This window comes from Typopeltis vanoorti, chromosome 7, assembly GCF_054136105.1.
Source record: "Typopeltis vanoorti isolate ZY-2024b chromosome 7, IOZ_Tvanoo_1.0, whole genome shotgun sequence".
In the NCBI taxonomy this organism is placed as follows: Eukaryota; Metazoa; Arthropoda; class Arachnida; order Uropygi; family Thelyphonidae; genus Typopeltis; species Typopeltis vanoorti.
In genome coordinates this window covers 35,351,065-35,373,221 of record NC_143555.1, presented here as the reverse complement: position 1 = coordinate 35,373,221, position 22,157 = coordinate 35,351,065, and the positions used below count along the sequence as shown (strand labels likewise).

General features: G+C 37.1%; 1 protein-coding gene across 2 annotated transcripts in view; it reads left to right on the top strand.

The window, feature by feature from the left end:
• The window catches only part of Sply (Sphingosine-1-phosphate lyase), a 467,659-nt gene extending 446,900 nt beyond the window's left edge, over positions 1 to 20,759 (top strand). For both annotated transcript variants that reach the window (XM_090395209.1, XM_090395208.1), the window contains exons 13-14: positions 7,003 to 7,270; positions 20,465 to 20,759. In XM_090395209.1, the coding sequence (XP_090251335.1) occupies positions 7,003 to 7,270; positions 20,465 to 20,575 (379 nt within the window). In that variant the 3' untranslated portion in view covers positions 20,576 to 20,759. The remainder of the gene's footprint in view (positions 1 to 7,002; positions 7,271 to 20,464) is intronic.
• Positions 20,760 to 22,157: the final 1,398 nt, after the last annotated feature.

Below are 22,157 nucleotides of genomic sequence, written 5' to 3'. Positions count from 1 at the left end.
AAAATGTATGGAGGGAGAAACAGAACTGCTGAGAAAGGAGATGGAAGGAATGAAGACTGAGTTGAGGAGGGTGAATGAAAATCTTGGGAGGATAGAAAGGTTGGCTAGTGTAAGAGAAACGAGAGTAGGTGTAAGAGAACAGCAACAGAGAGGAAGGTGAGAGAACAGGAGAGACTGTGGGAAGAGAGGAAATTGCATAAAGATAACAGAATGTGGAAGCAACGGATAGAGAAGTGAGAGAGAGAGGAAGGAGAGTTGTGGGATAGAGAGAGATTGCAAGTTGTAAGAGTCAGGGATGCCAGGGAGAGAAGGATGAATGAATCTATTCAGAGTGTCATGATTCAGGGTGAACAGAGTGACAGAGAAGTGCTTGCCTGGTGGAATGATGGTGTGTGGCAGTGAAGAGGGGTGAAAGTGTGGAGGAGATTGATAGTAATGGTTGGGATGAATGACCTGTCTAACATCAGCATGAGATGTTGATGTTAGACATAGTGCAGCAGAAATGTGTTTGAGGAAAGATAGTGTGTTGCCTCGGTGTGATAATGCAGAGTGGAAGAGCAGAGCAGTAATGACGAATGGGATGATAGCACAAAAGTGCAGGTAAAGGGGTCTGGAATATGCAGATGTGTGGAGTATGTTTGAGAATAGAAGAGAGTTGTATGTAAGATATGGATTGCATTTGAATGCAGAAAGGCACAGGCATTTGGAGAGATTGTTTTTTTCTGGTTAAATGAGTGTTGGGACAGGGAAACTAGAATTGCACAGGTGGGATGTTGCAGGGACTCTCTGCTGTCGGGGATATAGTGGCTTGAGAAATAAGGAGGTGTACACTATATTACAGAGCCATGTGGATTATGAGGGAAATAATAATAGCTATAAGAAGACTGGCAATACACTGGTTTTTCTGTATACAAATGCAAGGTGCATTGATCGACTCGGTCTCTCCAAAGGTTGTAGGTATCAGTGAAACCTGGTTAACTGAGGAGGATGTTCTAGGGATAGAAATCGAAGGGTTTAGCATATTTCAGAAAGACAGGGAAGTAAAATGTGGTGGGGTAGTGTTACTCACGATAAGAAATGAATTGTGTGCTCTCAGGGTAGAGAAACTAAGTGGAAATAACGCTGGCTTTGAGAGTATATGGTGTGAGATATGTTTATAGGACAAGATATCAGGCAATCATTATAGGGGACTTCAACTATAGTGATATAAACTGGGAAGAAGAGACAGCATACAGTAATAATGGAAGTGCATTTTTGGATTTCTTGAGACACCACTGTCTTAGGTATCATGTAAAGGAGGGAAAAGAAGGATTTAAAGTTCTGGATCTGGTCTGAGCATCAAAGGATCTGATTGTGATTGAGATGGCATGCTTGTCCCCCATTGGTGAGAGTGACCATGTAGTCCTGACTTAGAGGATGAATAGGCATGGGGACATATCAAAATAGAAGGAAGTTATGTGGAATTATAAGACAGGTGACTATCATTGACTTAGAAACCAGCTTGCAACAGTACAATGGATGAATGAATTTAAAGGAAGAGGGGTCGTTAGTGCTTGGGAGATTCTTAAGAAAAAATTGTTGACAGCAATGACAGATTGTATACCTCGAGTGAAAAAAATAAAGCAATTTGAGTCAAATAGATGAAAAAAGGAATAAAGGGGAAATTGCAGAAGAAAAAGAGATTACGGAAGGCATATAAAGAGATATTGCATGAGGAATATAAGGCTAGGAAAGTGACTAATATCGTAAGGCTAGAAATATTAGAATAATCCAAGGAGAATTCCAAGGAGTTTTTTCCCTGTGTGGTAAGGAGGAAAAATGATAGTGGAGGAATTATCTTGCAGATAATTCCTCCACTAAATTCCTCTTGAAGAGATAATAGATAATTATCTATTATCTCTTCAAAAATTATTTGAATAAGCTGGAAGGATATGCTAATGAATGGGGGTGTTAGTTTAACAAGTAAATGTAAGGTTTTAAAATTTAGGCTCCACAGATAAGATGCTTCATATCCACTTGGTGGAGTTATACTGGAAGAAGTGTAGGAAGCAAGGGATCTTGGGGGTGATTGTGGATAGAAATTAAAGTTCTAGGGATATATTGCAAAGGTTGTGAAGACATATCAGAGAATTGCAGCAATGTTGAGGAGAATATTAACTATTAGAGTCAGAAGTGTGCTAGTCACATTGTATAAAGCTTTGATAAGACCACATCTAGATTTCTGTACTCAGATTTGGTTACTGGGATTTGGAGGGGGGGGTGAAGTAACCTCAGAGATAGATAACAAAAATTATATCAGAACTGTATGTGGCTATAATGGCAGACTGCAGAGTTTGGCAGAAAGAAGACTGGGGGGGGGGGTATGATTGAGATATTTGATCTATTGAAGGCTTATTATCATGTTAACACTGAGGAGATTTTTCATTTGGTAGAGCAAAGGAGCAAGGAGAAGAGGTCATCCCTGGAAGTTGCAAAAGAAGGTGATGGGTAAAAGGTTTTTAGGAGTGCCATGATAGACTTTGTGTTCACTGGTGTTGACTTCCTGCAGCAAGTCTTGTGACTCCAGTAAAATAATAATAATTTTTATTTTATGTTATTTACTTTTATTTTTATCTCATGTTAAAGTTAGTATTACTAGAATATTAATGTATTTAGACCACGACACTACATCATGTATGTAGTTTGTGCGTTTTTATTATTTAATCTACGTTTCTGTTCTAATTGTATAATTTGAAAGTCACACTAAAGATGTCCTTGATACTGGGGCAAAACCTTTATGCTAATAAAATATTTACATTATTATTATTATTATTTCGGGCGACTCCAGGAGTCCTTAGACTCATCAAGGGAGGCCCTAAACATCATGTTCACACAACTATACGATTACATTCTCACAGTATCTATCATACCTTGCCTTGAACTCGTTCACCGTCATAGCACCCACAACAGACTCTGGCAGCTTATTCCACTCATTTACCACTCTAAAAGTAAAGAACCCAGCTCTAACACCACTGCTAACCACACTCTTGCCCAGCTTCCATAGGTGTCCCCTAGTTCTCCCACCACCAGTCCTGATCTCAAAAATATCCTCTGAATTAATCCTATAGAATCCCTTTAGCAATTTGAATGTCTCAATCATATCTCCCCTCCTCTGCCTATCAACTAGTTTCTGCAACCCACAAATCTTCAACCTGTTCTCATATGGTTCATTCCATAGACCTATTATCTTAGTCACTCGCCTCTGGATCCTCTCCACCTCCTCCCCATCAAGAAGGAACCGAGGTGACCAAATCTGGGCACAGTAGTCGAGATGAGGTCTTATCAAGGCTCGGTACAGAGGTACAATAACTTGCTTTTCCCTGCTCGTCAAGGTATTTTTCAACAACCAAGTGAGTTGATGAGCTGATTTAGCTACTTTTGCAATGTGCCTCCTATCCACCAACACTCCCAAGTCCCTGGCCTCATCAATCTCTTGGAGTACAGTTCCACCAATGTGGTATACTGCTGCTAATCTTTTCACCCCAAAATGCATAACCTTACATTTTGTCACATTAAATTGACATCCATTCTCCTTAGCCCAGAACTCCAATCTATCTAAGTCATCCTGCAAGACTTTGACATCTTCTGCATTCACTATTGCCCTACCCAACTTTGCATCATCAGCGAACAAATGAATTGTTCCACTTAGATCCTTCCCTATATCGTTAACGAACAGATTAAACAGCAGTGGTCCAAGAACAGAACCCTGCGGCACACCACTAGTCACAGGCCGTCTTTTGGACTCTACTCCTGAATAAACTACTCTTTGATATCTCTCCATCAACCAACCACCTATCCATCTCACCAACCCTATATCCATGCCCATATGTTGTAGTTTACGGATTAGTATTCCATGTGGTATCCTGTCAAACGCCTTTGCCAGGTCCAGCAGTATCACTGTAAACCCATTTCCCTTATCCAGTTCAGCCATCACCTTGTTATAAAACTCGAGCAAGTTACTGAAGCATGATCTACCCTTCACAAAGCCATGCTGTCCCCTGTACGGTATCCCATTTTGATCAATCCATTCCTGTATTTTTCCCTTGACTACTTTCTCCAAGACTTTCACAACGACTCCTGATATGCTGATCGGTCGGTAATTTGCAACCGTAGTCTTGGATCCTCCTTTATGCAGTGAAACTATTTTCCCCTCTTTCCACACCTTCGGGACTAAACCAGACCTGAGACTCAGATTAAACAACATGGTCAAGGGCACTGATAATTCCTTAGCCGCTTCACGCAAGACCCGTGCAGGTATACCATCCAATCCCACAGATGTGTTCACATTAAGGTTCTGTAATAGACTAGTCACCTCCACTTCATTCATCACTATTCCTGTATAAACTAATGGTTCCTTCATTTTTTCAATGTCACCACCTGGATGATATGCTTTTTCAAAGTGCACGCTCAGTAACTCCACTATATCGACTGATTCAGTGACCTCCTTACCATCGGCATTCATTAAAATCATTTTGCCGTGTACAGTTTTTTTCTTGCTTGCAGCATATTGAAAGAACTGTTTGGGATTCTCTTTTGCTTGCAAAGCTAGTTTCCTTTCATAATTCACTTTTGTTTTTTTTACCACACTCGTTACCTTTCTGGCCTGCACTTTATACCGTTCGTGTGCCTGCAGGTCACCCCTTTCTTTAAATTCCCTCCACAGTTGTTTCTTTTTTTGCAGCTCAAGCTTAATGGTGTTATTCATCCATTTAACCCCTACTTGTTTTACTATTCGGACCCTAGGTATACAATCAGCCATAACCTCCTGTAAATGCTCCTTGACCACTTCCCATGCTCTATCGACGTCCAGCCCTTGCAGTTGTACATGCCATGGCACTGATCCAAGCAATCTTCTAAGCTTGTCATACTTGCCAGCATGGTAATTCCACATATACCCTGTCTTAATCGAAAATTCCACACCTTTAGCCACCTCCCAAGACCTTATGATCACTCTCACCAATAGGTGGCAACATGGTCATATTCATTACAGTCAAATTCTGAGATGCTATTACCAGGTCAAGCACTCTCACACCCCTAGTATGTTCAATTACATGCTGTCTCAGATAGTTATCCCTTAATAATTGAATAAAATCCTTTTCCTTCCTCACATGTGTCCTCTCTTCCTTCCAATCAGTGTTACCATAGTTGAAATCCCCCATAATAATTACCCTCCTTCCACTCATTTCATCAATTTCCCTATGCATACTATCTCCACCATCTATTCCATCAGTACATAAGTAATAGCTATATTATGTTTAACTAACATATTAGTTTCTACCTACTACTGTGCTTTGCATGGAATAACATTTCTGTGCAGAACCTGTAAACCTAACAAGAGTTGAGGCACTATTCAATAATTATTTTTTTTGTAAAACACATTTTGTGTATTGGAGTCTTTTAATTTTGAGGTGTAAAGCCTTAAAGCTTTTTATTGATGGTTGTTAAAACAGCCATCAATAAATTTTTGATTTATCAATAATAAATAAAAAAATAATGCTTACATTTAAAAATGTAAGCATTATTTTTTTTCTGATACAATTTCTTTCATTATTAAAACATTAGTAGCACTGAGGAAGATGTAACCATGAGTGGACTGCTGACTGAACTGCTACATCCATCTAGGACTTGGGGGGGGGGGGGATTTACCTAGGTCTAACCTATGATGGAGTCTAGGAAGAAGGAAATAATTCAGAATGAAGAACCTCTGTTGGGATTTAAGTGGAGCTTTATAGAGAGAAGAAAGAAAGATACTAGAGTGGATGGGAAAGTGGAATTGCCTCTCAGAGAGAGGAGAACTCCAAGGTATCTCTACTCCTTCAGCACGGAGAAGGAGTAGATGGAGTAGAATGGAAGGTTGAAAACTCAAAGTTTTCAACCTTCCATTTCTTGTCTCTGAGGGGACAATAAAGCATACTTTGTCACATTGATGTTAAAGTTTCAAACTTGAAAGAAATCAACTTCTTAGTTTAGCAGTTCCTGCAAGCATTCTCTAGTAAAGGCTATCAGTATAAGGTCTTAGCAGATGCCATAGCATTAACAGTGGTTGTGTCAAGAGAGTAGCCAATATGGCTTGGAAGAGAGTGAAGAAACTCATCAATAACACAATTGAAGAAAATAGGAGAGAAGGGGTCTCCTTGATGTATACTCCTAAGCCAAGATGACCATTGATTTGGAGCCCAGGGTGATGGTGAGGAAATTTGCAGAATAAATCTCTGATATGTAGGTGGAAAGCTTCTGAACATCCTGCAATAGACAGAGTTCGAAGTATAGCTTGAAGGGTGACACTCTCAGAGGCTCTTTTTTTTTTTTTTTCGGAGGTCCAGGAACACCATGAAAAGAAGCCAAAGTTGGTGTAAGTATTCAGAGAGAAGAGAGGAAAAAAATAAAGATATGGCTTAAAATGTTCCATGACTGACCTCTGGAGTAGTGTTTCCAGGCTTCTCATGGCCTCTGAGTCTTATGGAAATAGTATTTACTTCACTAGTGCTAGACTGTCAAAAGAATGAAAGCCTATTTTAGTATTAATTCTATTGCTGACTAGAGGAATGTTTCTTCAGTCTTTCATTGTGTGGATCCTGGGTTAGTCAATCATTGAGACGAAAGGATTTCTTATCTGTTAGGGTTTAGGATCATGAAATCACAGCACTTGTTTGTTGTAATCTCTCACCTGAAAGACTTGATTCATTGGTGGCTAGCCTTCAATTAACTATCAGTGATAGCCAAAGGGTGGAGACAAACTGCCTACTGATCATCAAAAAGTTAAGGCTAAAGAGAGCTCCAGCTATTCCCTTTTGGGAGTAAAAAGGCATTATAGGATGTATTATTTTTTTTATTTAGCCCACCCACACTACTGATGTACTACAAGTTTATAGTTTTATTCTTTTAGTAGGTGGGATTCCCATAAAAAATAAATAAAATAAAATGTCATATTAGTAAAATCTTATAACCTTTCTTTATTTACAGACTTCGTGAAATCTCTGGAATATTTGTATTTGGTCACCCAAATGCAAGTGTAATAGCAGTTGGCTCAAAAGATTTTGATATATATAGACTAAGTGAAGGTATGTCAGAGAAAGGCTGGAATCTCAACTCTCTTCAGTTTCCATCAGGATTTCATTTGTGCATCACATTACAGCATACCCAAGAAGGCGTGGCAGATATGTTTTTAAAAGACATTGAAAAATGCACAGCTTATCTTTTGAAAGATAGGAAATCTCCAGCTAAGGGAACTGTATGTATTTCATGATGTTTTTATGGCAATTTGAAAACTAAAAGATGGAGTCATTTCTTTAATTTAGTCTTTCTTATTTAAATATAAACATTTAGGAATAAAAACTAGACTGTATAATTTTTTAAAGGTAATTTCTCCTGTGAAAGTTTGGAAAACTAAAAACACATTAGAACTAATTTAGTAGTTGGATAGATAATCTGAGAGTTCTGCTTTAAAAACCAAGTGCTATTTTCCAAGTCACTTTAGGCCTTCATTTATACAATATATGAAAATCATCTGTCCCCTATAGAATTTCACAAACATCCATGTGGCACAAATGTTTGTGAAATCACTAGATTAAAATCTCTCATATTCGCAACCAACTTGAAGATAGTAAAATCAGTGACACTATTAACTTAGACACTCAGTTAACGTATGAATACTATTGAACTCAGATCCATGTTTGAATAAATATCTTACTCCATCACTACTACTTCTTGTGGAAAGGCTTAGACGTTGGTTATGCATTTTTTACTAAATAATTTAAGGAAATTACGTCAACTAGGATATACATTGCTGCAGGGATAACCAGGTAATTCCTAACTATGTCAGATTCAAGCACTGTTTCTTTTTGCAAAAGGCTCTTCGTATTTATAACCGTGCCAGCCAAGCCTTGCTCGGGAAACAAATTGCCACGACTTGCCGTTTCCTGAATGATGCTAACTTAGCTATCCAGGCACTCGAAGATGACCTTTCAAGCACCTTAAGCCACGAAATTTGGTCTATTTTATACGACATCTCGTGCACTGCAGCGGGGAAAGAATTTAAAAAAGTACGAGATCGACACATCAAAAAATTTTCAAATTTAAAAAATCTCCCCACCCTTGGCCAACTTTTATATGGAGACGTTTGAAGAGAAAGCCTTAAACTCTGTCCCACAAAAACCAACCGTTTGGCTTTGCTATGTTGATGATGTGTCGCTATTTGGCCACATGGCTCTGATGCACTCCTCTCCTTCCTAACACACTTAAACAACCAACACCCCAGAATCAAGTTCACCCTGGAAGAAGAAAAAAAAACTGCCTTACTTTCTTAGACACACTAGTCATCTGCCAGCCTGATGGAACCTTGGTTTTCTCAGTGTATAGAAACCCACCCATGCAAACAGATACATTCACCAACAATCCCACCACCCCTCCTCACAACAGTATGGAGTCATTAAGACACTACACAGCAGGGCTAAACTTATCTGTTCAAATGACAATGCCCTAACCACAGAACTAAACCACATTCTCAACACTTTCTCAGCCAATGGCTACCCCCCCCTCAAAAAAAAAAAAATCCAAAAAATATTGAAATGAGTAAACCACAACCCCCCTCACAACAAGGATTACTCTAAATCCATCACCATACCCTGTATCCGAGGCACCTCGGAAAAAATTACAAAAATCCTAAAAAAACATGACAACTTCTTGTTACAGACCATATAAAAAATTGGCATCCCTTATCTGCTCTACTAAAGACCAATCCCCCCCCCCCCCTTTGACCTACCTGGTTTATACCAGGTCCCTTGCAGCTGTAAACTGTCCTACTTTGGCCAAACAGGCAGGACAACAAATATCAGAATTTCAGAACACAAGGACTACATCCGGTTTCACCAATACAGCCACTCTGGTCTTGCTGACCATGCGCTGGATACCTGCCATAGAATACGGTGGAAGAAAGCCACGATAATACACTGTAGTATATACAAATATGAAAGGCTTTTCATGGGATCAGCTTCAGCCCTAAGAAACAATCCAAACCCCTCAACAAATTTGGGAAACCTACATCAGAAGACCTTCAGCCCAGTTGCCCAAGAATACCATTGCCCACTAGGGGGCACCATCAGGACTTTAGGAGAAATAATAGCTCCCTGCTTCTTCCTCACTTACTGTTTGTTGTGCCTGCGTACATGTATCTTGTTCTTAAGTGTCTTGAAAATGGCAACGTGACGTTGCCGAAATATTGAAGTATATTAAAATTTATTTTAATGTATATCCTAGTTGACGTTGTAATTTCCTTAAATTATTTAGTAAAAAATAAAAAAAAAATTCATCACTACTAATCATACAAAAATGCTATCATGAGATATTTTTGAAGTATTTGATTTAAACAGAAAATCACTTTATGTGTGAGTAGTCCAAAATGTACATAATCTGAACATGTACATGTTTTGGTCTGCACTAACTGATGACATTTGTCCCAATTCCATATTTGCCTTTAAATAAACATGGTTTGCCTCTGAACACACAAAGATATTTTAGTTATGATAGAATGACAACAGAATTAGGAAAAGTGGCTATGCCACGATACAGCTAGACTTTGCAAAGTATCACAAACTAACTTCATTATAGAAAAATGAATGTTGGAAAAATTCAAATTACATGCTATAAACAATAATTATCTTCTTAGGCATCTGCAAAGGTGGCAGAGTTGTAAACTATGACAATATGAGGATTCTTTAAAAAAATACCCAAATTTTTATTTTTAATACCCAAATTTTGAGCATGCAAAGTCCAGCAAAAGGTTAAGGATGGGATGATGTTGAAGAACCTCACAAATTTGAAGAGGTGTTTAACTGTGTATACTAGCAATTAGTATTACTAATTCTGTCTTGAGATTAACCACCTTACTGGCCATTTAAGATCAAATACGCATCCTCAAAAGCTTCGTATCCATCATAAATTTCAATGTAATATCAATGGTATTACAGTTTTAATATGCACTTTGCATCCATGGTAATGTGGACGTATATATACATCCTGGCCGGTAGCGTGGTTAATACTCCTAAAATAGTAATTTGGGAATTACACAAGCTACAGCCATTGATTGTTTATGATATGTTTGGATAAACAGTAGATTACTGTTTATCCAATCATCTAAATTGATCATGAACAAGAGAATAATTAGCTTTAAGGTAAATGTTATGAGCTCCTATGTATTTAATGGCTTCCTTAATCCTTGCAAAAGTTAGTACGTTTTGAACTTTTGGGTATTTTCTTTTAAATTATTAGCTCTGTGCATTTCAAAAACTTTTGCAACTCTGTCTATGACAAAATTTAGCTTCATCTTAGCCATAAATTTAAGAACATTTTAAAACAGTTTCGTTGCACAAGAAATTTTCCATATGGTAAATGGGTTAATACGTTCACTGCTACGCTCCTCAGGCATAGTTTGTTACCGCACGCCAAGCACTTTCACTTCTACAGAGTTGGTACGAGTTATCTCATAGCTGGCTTATCAGACAGAAATTTTTTTTTGTTTCATACACCAACTAAGAGTAATCTCGTAATACCCCCCCACACACACACACCTATGTCTTACATGCGCTGACGACTGTGTAACTTGCGTTCAGAGTCAGTGACGTTCAGTGCAGTAAGGTTTATTGCATCTAGTCTTACAATTATTTATAATTATCTAAATAAAAACCTTCAATTACACCATGGCCAGTAAAAAAAAGCTTACTGATGAAGAATTAGAAGCTTACGCTAATATGAGTGATGATGAATGGAATGAATTATTTGGTTCCGATTCCGAAGATGATTATAATGCTACAAACGACTCTACCGATGACTCAGATGATGAAGAAAATTCTGAAGATGAAGTTTGCTTCCAGCCAAATACATCAACATTTACCAATTGGAAAAATTCAGAACAAGAGCCCCACAATTTGACTTTGTTGAAACTATGGGTTTTAAAATTGACATTGAAAAGTTGGTTGAACTTTTTTATTCTAAAGATTTTCTCACACTTTTATCTCAGTTTTTGTTGGAATGGATGAGCCTACAACATCACAGAATATCAGCAGGATTCAGGATCTACATTATTTGAAAATTTTACAACCTACAGAAAAAAAAAAAAAGAATCGCCCAACAAAGCCATGCTGAGTATGTATACATGAAACAAACGACGATGCGAAACACATTATTATTGTCCTATGTGCCAGGAAAAACCACCACCATGTGTGGAAAATTGTTTTGAAGTGTACCATTCATAATCTAATTTACAAGAAGATTGACCTTTTCCATTTATAGGTTTACAGTACAGTTAGTGTTGTATTTTACGAAAAATTTAACTCATTTGCTGTTACTTGTGCATTATATATATCATATATTAAAATGTTGAAAAAACTTCAAAAAATTGTTTTATTTGCATTAATAAATACACAGTTTACACAACAATACCTCTTATATTATACTATACTTTTTCTGAAATTATTTTCCTTCTACCAAGCCCCCAGATGTGCTCTCTGCTTTATTCACAAGCCAAGGGTCCAAATTAACGTGCTTATTCTACGGATTAACTCATGCTTGGCATAGGAGGTCGGTAATCGATATACGAGTATATTCGTAGTTGGTTTCTGAGGCTCATATACCAACTACAAGTATACTCGTAGTTGGCAACGAACGTGTTAATTTTTATAATTGGTGTTAATAGAGGATGATCTTAATGTTAATATGAGACCATAAATCTGCAGTTGTTCCAAAATGCTTTCTGCATTTGGATTTTCTACACGGTATCAAACATTTAATTTCAAATCTTTCCAGTGAGGATAGAAATAAATTGCATTTCAAAGTTGCCAAGAATGATAAAAATCTTACAATTACAAGGCTGATAAAGACAATGTCATCATAGTTCTGATTCATAAAAGCAAAAGATGGATGTTTTCCTCTGAAATCTTAATATCTATGCTGTTATTAGTGAAGATTCCATCAGTAGTCAGCTCTACAAGCTAGTTAGCCAGATAATATCATTTCCTTGGATCAGAATGCCTAAAATATATGGACTGCTTAAACTATATAAATCGGGATGTCCCCTTATGCCAGTTATTGACTCATTAGAGAGTACTACTTCAAGTACTAGTAGAAAAGTTCCTTCCTAACTCATTACCTTTGTAGGCCATTCCTATTCTTTAATCAAAAATGTTGCTGAATTTATTGTGAAAATCTGACTTAAAATTCATTTCCACTGATGTGATAGTCAGTTTTTGACATCTAATCACTCTTTGCCAATATTCCTTCATATAACATCCTTGAACATTCTGTCTTCTGAATTTCTAACTGACATTATCAACCTTTTTTAGTTTGTTATAAATACAGGATATTTTACTTGGAATGGCAAACTATGTAAGCAAATAGAAGGAACTGCCATTGGCTTACTGTTGTCATTTTCAACTTTTATCTAGAATGTTTAGAAGAAAAATATCTTCCGGGTATTCACAGCTCTGTTCGTGAAAAGTGAGCCTCATCTCCCCACAAAATCATCCACAGCTACACAGTGTCCACTTGAGCAAAGAATGTTAAAGCGAATGTCAGTTGACTTTCAAAGTCCTGTGGGTATAACTCCTGTGTCATGGTTATCTTGAATGGGTAGAAATGCAGAATCTTCCACTGATGTCTGCTCCACAACATAGAATTTTTCATACAGTTGCGTAAGGCAAATCCATGTGTCTTGATACAGCACATGCACTACCCAACGCTGTTATTCATGGTCTGCTCCACAACAGCAGTAACATCTTCATTCACTTGTTGTGAACTTATTGGTTTGCAACCTCTGTCAGGTCTAACTACCAACAATTCCATTTCTTCAAAATGACTAATCATTCGTTGCAGAGCACATGGAGATAATGACCTCATCAACATTTGTTCAGACAACGAAATTCATGGAGTGCAACAACGGCATTGCAATTGTTTATGTAGTACAGCTTCACAAGTGAAGCAGGTTAGGGCAGGGTAATGGACTCTTGAGTCATTAATTTTCTCTTTTTCCTGGCTCTCTCGTTCCTGTTTATATCCAAATTTATATAAGTTCATGCTGCATTATGTTTCATCTCATCTTAACCACCTTTACTTTCATATCTTACATCCTATTAAATACATTCATGCTTGCCACTTTGATTACAAAATGTTTATCATGTCTCAATTACAAAAATGATAAAATTTATTAAACAAATTTAAGAACTTGGTGGTCTTCAATAATTACCGAATTTCTACAAAAGATAACCAATCGTAGGATAATAAACATTTCTGAGGCATGATTAAGACACAAATAACTGAGATGTGAAAAATATAATTTCATCCTCAAAAATATTGCATTACAATTAATTATCCCCACATAAAATTAATTAATCTATAACAATTACTGTTAATAGTAAACCTCCATTAAATCAACAGACTCCTCAAAAGTCTTACTCAACTACAGCATACCTATCATATTGACCTTTCAACTTATTCACATGTCTAGAATTCAAAACACATTCCAAAACATTTGAATCACTATCCTTGTCCATGTAAAAAAATTAGTTCATTTTTGTTGTTAATATATTGCATTTCTTCTGCAACTTGGTTCCTTGTACAATAAAATATTTAATGACAGGAGAATTTTCTGTTTGTTTATAACAATATATAATATTAAAAGCAAGGAAAGTTTTAGGCAATAAATACTATATCTTCACAACTTATACAATCTTTCTAACACTGTGCCTGATAGAAATGGCATGACCAGTGATAGATCTGATTCATCAAACTTCTAGGACTGGATGTATTCTTGATGCTGTTCTAAATGTACCTGAAACAGATCGTCTGCTCACATTATGAACAACCACATGAGTAGTGAATTCTGTCAACACCTGTATAGAAAAAATGAAATTTATTCTTTGGAGATTGCAAGAATTAGCTTGATTTTTAAACCACATAGAAGAAGAGGAAAACTTATTTGCCATAGAAGTCTGAGTTTTTCAGACAGCTGTTGACATATAGAAAAGAAACTTTGGAAATGTCTTGTTGAAAAGAATGCCTATGAAGGTCATGGTTGTTTATTATTTTTATGATGATAGAATATCATGGGATATCAAAGTTGTAACCATTAGAGAAAAGTAGCTTATATAGTTATCGCCTTGTCTCTCTCAAGCCTACAGTGTGGCATTCATGTACTTATTTTTGCAATTTGAAACTCCTCTTTATCTGATCTTTTTCTTCACAAAATTAATTCTGCTCACTCTCGAAACAGATAACAAAAGTCTTCCTTTCCTGGACATTCTTGTCAAAAAGTTTTAATGACAGTATTCAGTATATAGAAAGAAAACACAAGTACATGAAGGTACACTGATACTTTACTTTTTATCATCATCATCTGTTTCAGAAGTAAGACAGTATTAAAATGTTAGTGCATCATGCACACAATTTCTGCTCCATAAACTCTCTTCTTTTTAACACTCCATTTCTCATGGTTACAAATCTAACATCATCACAAATATAACAGATGACGACTATAGTAGTCCACTCCCCTTATCCACAGCCACCATGGATAAGAGGGAATTCCAAGACCACCCCATGGATACCTGAAACTGCAGATAGTACCAAATTCTATATATACTATGTTTTTCCCTTTACAAACATACCTAAGATAAAGCTTAATTTATAAATTAGGCACAGTAAGAGATTAACAACAATAACTAATAATAAAATAGAACAATTATAACAATATATTCTAATAAAAGTTATCTGAATGTGAATAGAATCTTAGCAGTCTCAGCATACTTTTTTTCCCCTTTCCTTATGAATTCAAGAGCTTTTCCTTTAAAGGAAGCACTTTATGCATCTCTTTAGAATATCCGAATTGCCAGTATCACTAGTCTTGTGCTTTGGGACCATTATTAAGTAAAATAAGGGTTACTTGTGCACAAGCACTTCAATACCATGACAGTCGATGAGTTTTCCATTTAATATTTTCGGACCAGAGTTGACCGAAAGTAGCTGAAACTGTGGAAAGTGAACTGCAAATAAGAGGGGACTACTATATAGCCTTCACCCTCGTTTTTCTTCAGAAGACATTAAGTACTTCTGTACAACTCTGTTGGAAAAGTTCTGTGTTCAAATCTTGTCGTCAGAGAAAATCTTTATATAGGTTTTTGCAGCTGAAGGTGATTGAGTTGATCTCATGTGGTAATAATAGGATTTTTTTCCCTAAGGGATGCCAGTTTTTTATAAAGTCTGTAACAAGAAGTTAAGTCATGTTTTTTTAGGATTTCTGTAATTTTTTCTGAGGTGCCTCAGCTATAGGGAATGGTGATGGATTTAGAGTAATCCTTGTTGCAAAAGGGAGGGGGTTGGGTTTATTGGTTTCAATATGTTTTGAATTTTTTTTTTTGGGGGGGGGGGTAGCCATTGGCTAAGAAAGTGTTGAGAATGTGGTTTAGTTCTGTGGTTAGGGCATTGTCATTTGAACAGACAAGTTTAGCCCTGCTGTGTAGTTTCTTAATGACTCCATACTGTTGTGAGGAGGGGTGGTGGGATTGTTGGTGAATGTATCTGCTTGCATGGGTGGGTTTTCTATAAACTGAGAAAACCAAAGTTCCATCAGGCTGGCGGGTGACTAGTGTGTCTAAGAAAGGAAGGCAGTCGATTTTTTCTTCTTCCAGGGTGAACTTGATTCTGGGGTGTTGGTTGTTTAAGTGTGTCAGGAAGGAGAGGAGTGCATCGGAGCCATATGGTTGGTTTTTGTGGGGCAGAGTTTAAGGCTTTCTCTTCAAAAGTCTCCATATAAAAGTTGGCCAAGGGTGGGGAGAGTGGAGAATCCATGGCTGTCCCCTCTATTTGTTTGTAGAATTTTCCTTGCCAAACAAAATAGCCTTAGTTCATTGTGAACTGAAATAGGGCTTTGATTTCGAGAGGAAATTTAGCTTGGATTAGCTCTAAGGATTCTTTGAATGGGACATTTGTGAATAGGGAGGAGACATCAAAACTGACCATTATGTCAGTATGTTTGAGTGTAAGGTTTTCTCTGCTGGCTTTGAAGGGGCTGAGTTTTTTTATGTGTGAGGGCTTTGGCCAAATGTTTAGCTAGTTTGTATGTGGGGGAATCGTTGCCATCCACTATGGGACGTAATGGCACATTTTCTTTATGTATTTTTGGGAGTACATATATACGGGGGGGATATGGAGTTAAATGGTTTTAATTTGTTAGTGACTTCTACAGGCCAAGAAGTGACCTTCTTAAAGAGCCCGTGGAGTTTTCTAATTTGTCAGTTGGTGGGATAGTACTCGATACGGAAGTAAGCAGCCCGATCTAACAATAGATCATTCGGCTTACCTGTGTAATCCTTTTGGTTAAGCAATACTGTGCCATTCCCTTTATCCGCTTTGATGATTATTATTTCCTTGTTTTTCTTTAATTCTTGCAGAGATTTAATTTCCTTATTGGGCATGTTGGTTTTTGGCGGTTTTGCTTTTTTCAGAACACAAGCTACATCCAGTCTAATATCATTGCCGACGTGGTTTGGAAGGTGTGGAATCCCGTATTTGTATCATATTGTCTTCAGCAGGTATTCTTCTGAGTGCAATAGTGAAGTTGTGGCCACATGAGAGAGCGTTGGTTGCTTCAGGTTTGAAACTAATTGATGAAAGGTTGACTACCGTGTCGGTAGGAAGTTGTGGTTTGGAGTTTGAATTCTTTTTTAAATTTTCAATTTTTTGATGTTTCATTCCCATACTTTTTTAAATTCTTTGTCCGCAGCAGTGCATGAGATGTTGTATAAAATACAGGGTGTTCCGGATAAATTTGACATATTTATAATTAATTATATTTTTCCGTAAGTTACATGTATTAACACACACTTCTCTTCATTTAAAAGTTTGGACCCTTCTTCATTCATATACAAGATGTCAGAAAGGATGGATAGCTGGAACCCACCTGAATCATGGAAGAGAATAACTTGTATCATGATGATTCGTGCCTGCCATCAAAATAAGGATATTACGACTGCTGCCCAATGCTCCCTGAATACAGTAAAAACAATCAGGCATGAACTAGAGACTTGCAATGGTGACTACGAGGATGTAGCAAGAAGAAAGATCCCTAGCAGACTATCTGATTGCGTTCGTACAGCAGAATTCCTCGCAAATCTGCAGGAACAGGTGTTGAAGAACCCTGGCATTGGAATTCGGGCTTTGTTCGTGGAGTTGCTAACTGTAGTCAAGCCCTGGATAACAAGGGTAGCCAATGGTAGGCCGTATGTATGGCAGCAGGATTCGGCCCCTTGCCACACCTCTGGGAAAAGTCAAAAATGGTTGTCTGAAAATTTCTACGACTTCACCAGTCCAAATGTTTGGCCTCCAAACTCCCCAGACCTTAACCCCATGGATTATTTTGTATGGGGCGCAGTTGAAAAAGACACCAATCGCACTTCCAGTAATACAAAAGCCCAGTTAATGGATAAAATTAAAACAGTTTTTGCGGCCATTCCCAGGGAGACTGTAGCAGAATTGAAGCTGTGATCGATGCTAATGGTGGTTATTTTGAGTAAATCTTGTTGATAGTATTGTAATTAACTCTGCCTGTAATGTTTTTTTGTCAATTCATTAAATTTAATAGATACAAAGAAGATTTTCTTTTTCCTTACGAAACTGTCAAATTTATCCCGAACACCCTGTAGATCAAATCTTGTGGTTTAAGGTGCTGGAAAGCTTATCTTCGAGTGCCTGGATAGATGAGTTAGCATCACACAGGTAACGGCAAGTAGTGGCGATTTGTTCTTTGAGCAAAGCTTGGCTGGCACGGTTATAAATATGGAGAGCCTTTTGGGAAGCGAAACGGTGCTTGAATTTGACACAGTTTGGGATTATCTGGTTATCCCAGCAGCGTTTTAGGAAAGCGAGACGATTCAGTTGTCTTCATAGCTTCAACTTCATTTTACCTGTGTTTACAACTCCATTACCTGTGTGGCGCTAACTCAGCTATCCAGGCACTCGAAGATGAGCTTTCCAGCACCTTAAACCACGAGATTTGGTCTATTTTATATGACATCTCCTGCACTGCTGCGGACAAAGAATTTAAAAAAGTACAGGAATGACACATCAAAAAATTTGGAATTTAAAAAAGAACTCTAACTCCAAACCACAACTTCCTACTGACATGGTAGTCAACCTTCCATCAATTAGTTTGAAACTTGAAGCGACCGATGCTTTCTCACGTGGCCACAACTTCGTTATTGTGCCCAGAAGAATATCTGCTGAAGACATTATGATACAAATTGAACACAGGATTCGACACCTTCCAAACCACGTCGCCAACTATATTAGACTGAATGTTGCTTTTGTTCTGACCAAAGCAAAACCACCAAAAACCAACATGCCCAATAAGGAAATTAAATCTCTGCAAGAATTAAAGAAAAACAAGGAAATAATAATCACCAAAGCAGATAAAGGGAATGTTACAGTATTGCTTAACCAAAAGGATTACACAGGTAAGTGTAAATTACACATTACTTACCTCCCTATTGAGTACAATCCCACCAACTCACAAATTAGAAAACTCCACAGGCTCCTTAAGAAGGTCACTTCTTGGCCTGTACAAGTCACTAGCAAATTAAAACCGTTTAACTCCATACCCCCCCCCCCCCCGTATATATATGGACTCCCAAAAATACATAAAGAAAATGTGCCATTACGTCCCATAGTGAATGGCATTGATTCCCCCACATACAAACTAGCTAAACATTTGGCCATAGCCCTTACAACTATACTGGCAACATACTTTCACACACAAAAAAAAATCAGCCCACTTCAAAGCCAGCATAGAAAACCTTACACTCAAACACACTGACATAATGGTCAGTTTTGATGTCTCTTCCCTATTCACAAATGTTCCACTCAAAGAATCCTTAGAGCTAATCCAAGCTAAATTTCCTCCTGATATCACAGCCCTATTTCAGTTCACAATGAACTAAGGCTATTTTGTTTGGCAAGGAAAATTCTACAAACAAATAGAGGGGACAGCCATGGATTCTCCACTCTCCCCACCCTTAGCCAACTTTTATATGGAGACGTTTGAAGAGAAAGCCTTAAACTCTGCCCCACAAAAACCAACCATATGGCTCCGATGCACTCCTCTCCTTCCTAACACACTTAAACAACCAACACCCCAGAATCAAGTTCACCCTGGAAGAAGAAAAAATCGACTACCTTCCTTTCTTAGACACATTAGTCACCTGCCAGCCTGATGGAACTTTGGTTTTCTCAGTTTATAGAAAACCCACCCATGCAAGCAGATACATTCACCAACAATCCCACCACCCCTCCTCACAACAGTATGGAGTCATTAAGACACTACACAGCAGGGCTAAACTTATCTGTTCAAATGACAATGCCCTAACCACATTCTCAACACTTTCTTAGCCAATGGCTACCCCCCCTCCAAAAAAAAAAATTCAAAACATATTGAAACCAATAAACCACAACTACGGTGGAGGAAAGCCAGGGTAATACACCATAGTCAAAAAAAATTTGAAAGGCTATTCATGGAATCAGCCTCAGCTCTAAGAAACAATCGAAACCTAAACAAATTTGGTTGCATGAGACTGCCCCCATTTTTGGGAAACCTACATCAGAAGACCTTCAGCCCAATCGGCCAAGAATACCAACATTGCCCGCTAGGGAGCACCATCAGGACTTTTAGGAGAAAGAATAGCTTCATGCTTCGTTCCTCATTTACTGTGTGTTGTGCTTGCATGCACGTGTCTTGTATTTAAGTTCCTGTGATAATGGCAACGTGACGTTGCTGAAATACTGGAAGTGTATTAAAATTTATTTTAATGTATATTCTATTGTACTTTATAATTTCCTTAAGCTATTTAGTAAGAAGAGTTGGAATAATGAGTTGGAATGAATGCAGAAATGTCTGGCAAATGGTTTACCTTAAAGCAGAAAGAATGACGTACAAGAAAAGAGAAATGTTTGGCCAGGAGAGTCTTGTACCCTGATTCTATCATAAGAGGTGTGATTAGCAAGAGGGTGACAAGATCATGCTTCCTGGGTGCAACAATTAATGATACTAGCAAAGCTATTAGAGCACAAAAGGGTAAAGTGAAAGAGTTCATTGTTTTGGCTGGAACGAATGATTTAAAAGGAGAAAAGTATGATATGAAGGAGGACATGAAAAAGTTAAATAAAGTTACTAAATTATTAATGTATTTAGAAAGTTGAAAGAAAATCAAAATTAGAAATAGAAGAATTTTATGAAGATCTGGAACGCATAACAACAAAAGTAATAAAATGGAATATGTAATAATAATTAGAGATTTATATTATATTTATATTATTATGTATATTACAAATTATATTTATCATGTATTCTTCACTATAATAAATTACTGATAATTCCTATTGTAATTTCCAGGCAGCAATATATGGAATGGCACAAAGTATTCCAGATAGAACAGTGATCTCAGAAATATGCTGGGCATACTTGGATGCTTGTTATAGCACAGAAGATGCTGAAACTGGTTGAGAATTATTTTTTCCTTACATAAGATAATTATAATAATGTTATTTATGTTACAGATCTGTGCACTCCATTGTTAAATAGCAATGTTGTAAGTTTTTTATTCACTATAAATGCCTTTCTTGGTAATTTTGTATGATTCATTTTACGCATATTACCCTGCATAAATAAACTTATTAATTAAAAGCTCTTCTCGGTTTAAAATCTGACTGCTTAATTTTTAGACTCTCTTGATTATTTGATTACCTGATTAATATTTATCTTGACATGATTAGGTCATGTCAAGATGTGATGCTCTTTGGTTGAAAAAGACCTTAGTTCAAATCTCATTGAGAAGGATGAAATTCTTTGCAAGCAGTTTTCAAGTGAAGGTGAGTTATTCACTTTTCCTCCCAGGACAGACAAAATTGCAACAGAATACACAATTTACGGACAGTAAGAATATAGGCAGGTAAGGTAAGGACATAGGCAGATATTAACTGCCCTATCATAGCTTTAATTGGATTTCTATGAAGCCCAATTATTTGGCCATAACAATGACGAACACAAAAGATAAAGATGAAAAAATATATATCAGCTATTAGCTATTATTATATATATATGTTATATATATAATAACATATATATATTTTATATATGTTATTAGCTATTTCTGAAACATGTTCTAGATTAGAAGTGTCCATCACATTGCAGATGGGCAATGTTATACAAAAAGAAAAAAAAAAAAGGGGGGGGGGGGAGGGATCACACACTCAGAGATTTCCTCCCATTGTGCATACACAAATGAAGCATATCTAAATATTTAAAACTTTAAAAATTATAAGCATTCTTGGTAATCCCCCGCACTTTCAAAAATGTTATTATGAGTCAGATATTTACAATCATCCAAGTTTTGATTTGGATAGTAAACTGTTGCCCATTGTGAGACCACCATATTAAGCCTTCAAAAGTCCTGAAGGGACTTTGAAAAATTGTGCCATGTTTCATCTCTGGAACAGAGAGAGAGAGAGAGATCTTTGCTTATCTAACACATAAGCAATCTATCACTAATACTACTATGGTGAGGTTGAGGGGGAGGTACAAACATGCTATAAGGTTTACATTTTTGGCCTTAAATCATCATGTTTTCAGTAGTGATGCAGAACTTCAGTGTCACAAACTATATGTTTCATAGATATTAATTTGGGAAAATTTTCCATGTTACTCTAAATTAATATTTATTTTTATGGCTATTTCGCCTATTTTTCTTTAGAAATACCCTTTTTATGATGCCTTTATATTCAAATTTTAGGGCATTACTGATGTTTTAAAGATATGAAGAATGTAAGGAGGGAATAATTTTGGACATACCCCTTTTGTAGGATGTTCCTGGTGGTCTTCTTTCAGAGCCGCATCAGCTGTATAGTGATAAACATTGATATACTACTGCTGAAGTGTGACTGAAAGGAGGTGGGGTGGAAATGTGGAGATAGAAAGATAGATGTGGGAGAATTGCAGATAAGACAAATTTAAAACCAAGTTTCAAGGGTGGGCTGTGAATTCTTTGGGAAGAAGGTGAAAGATAGAAATTTTTTTTGGGGGGAAAGGA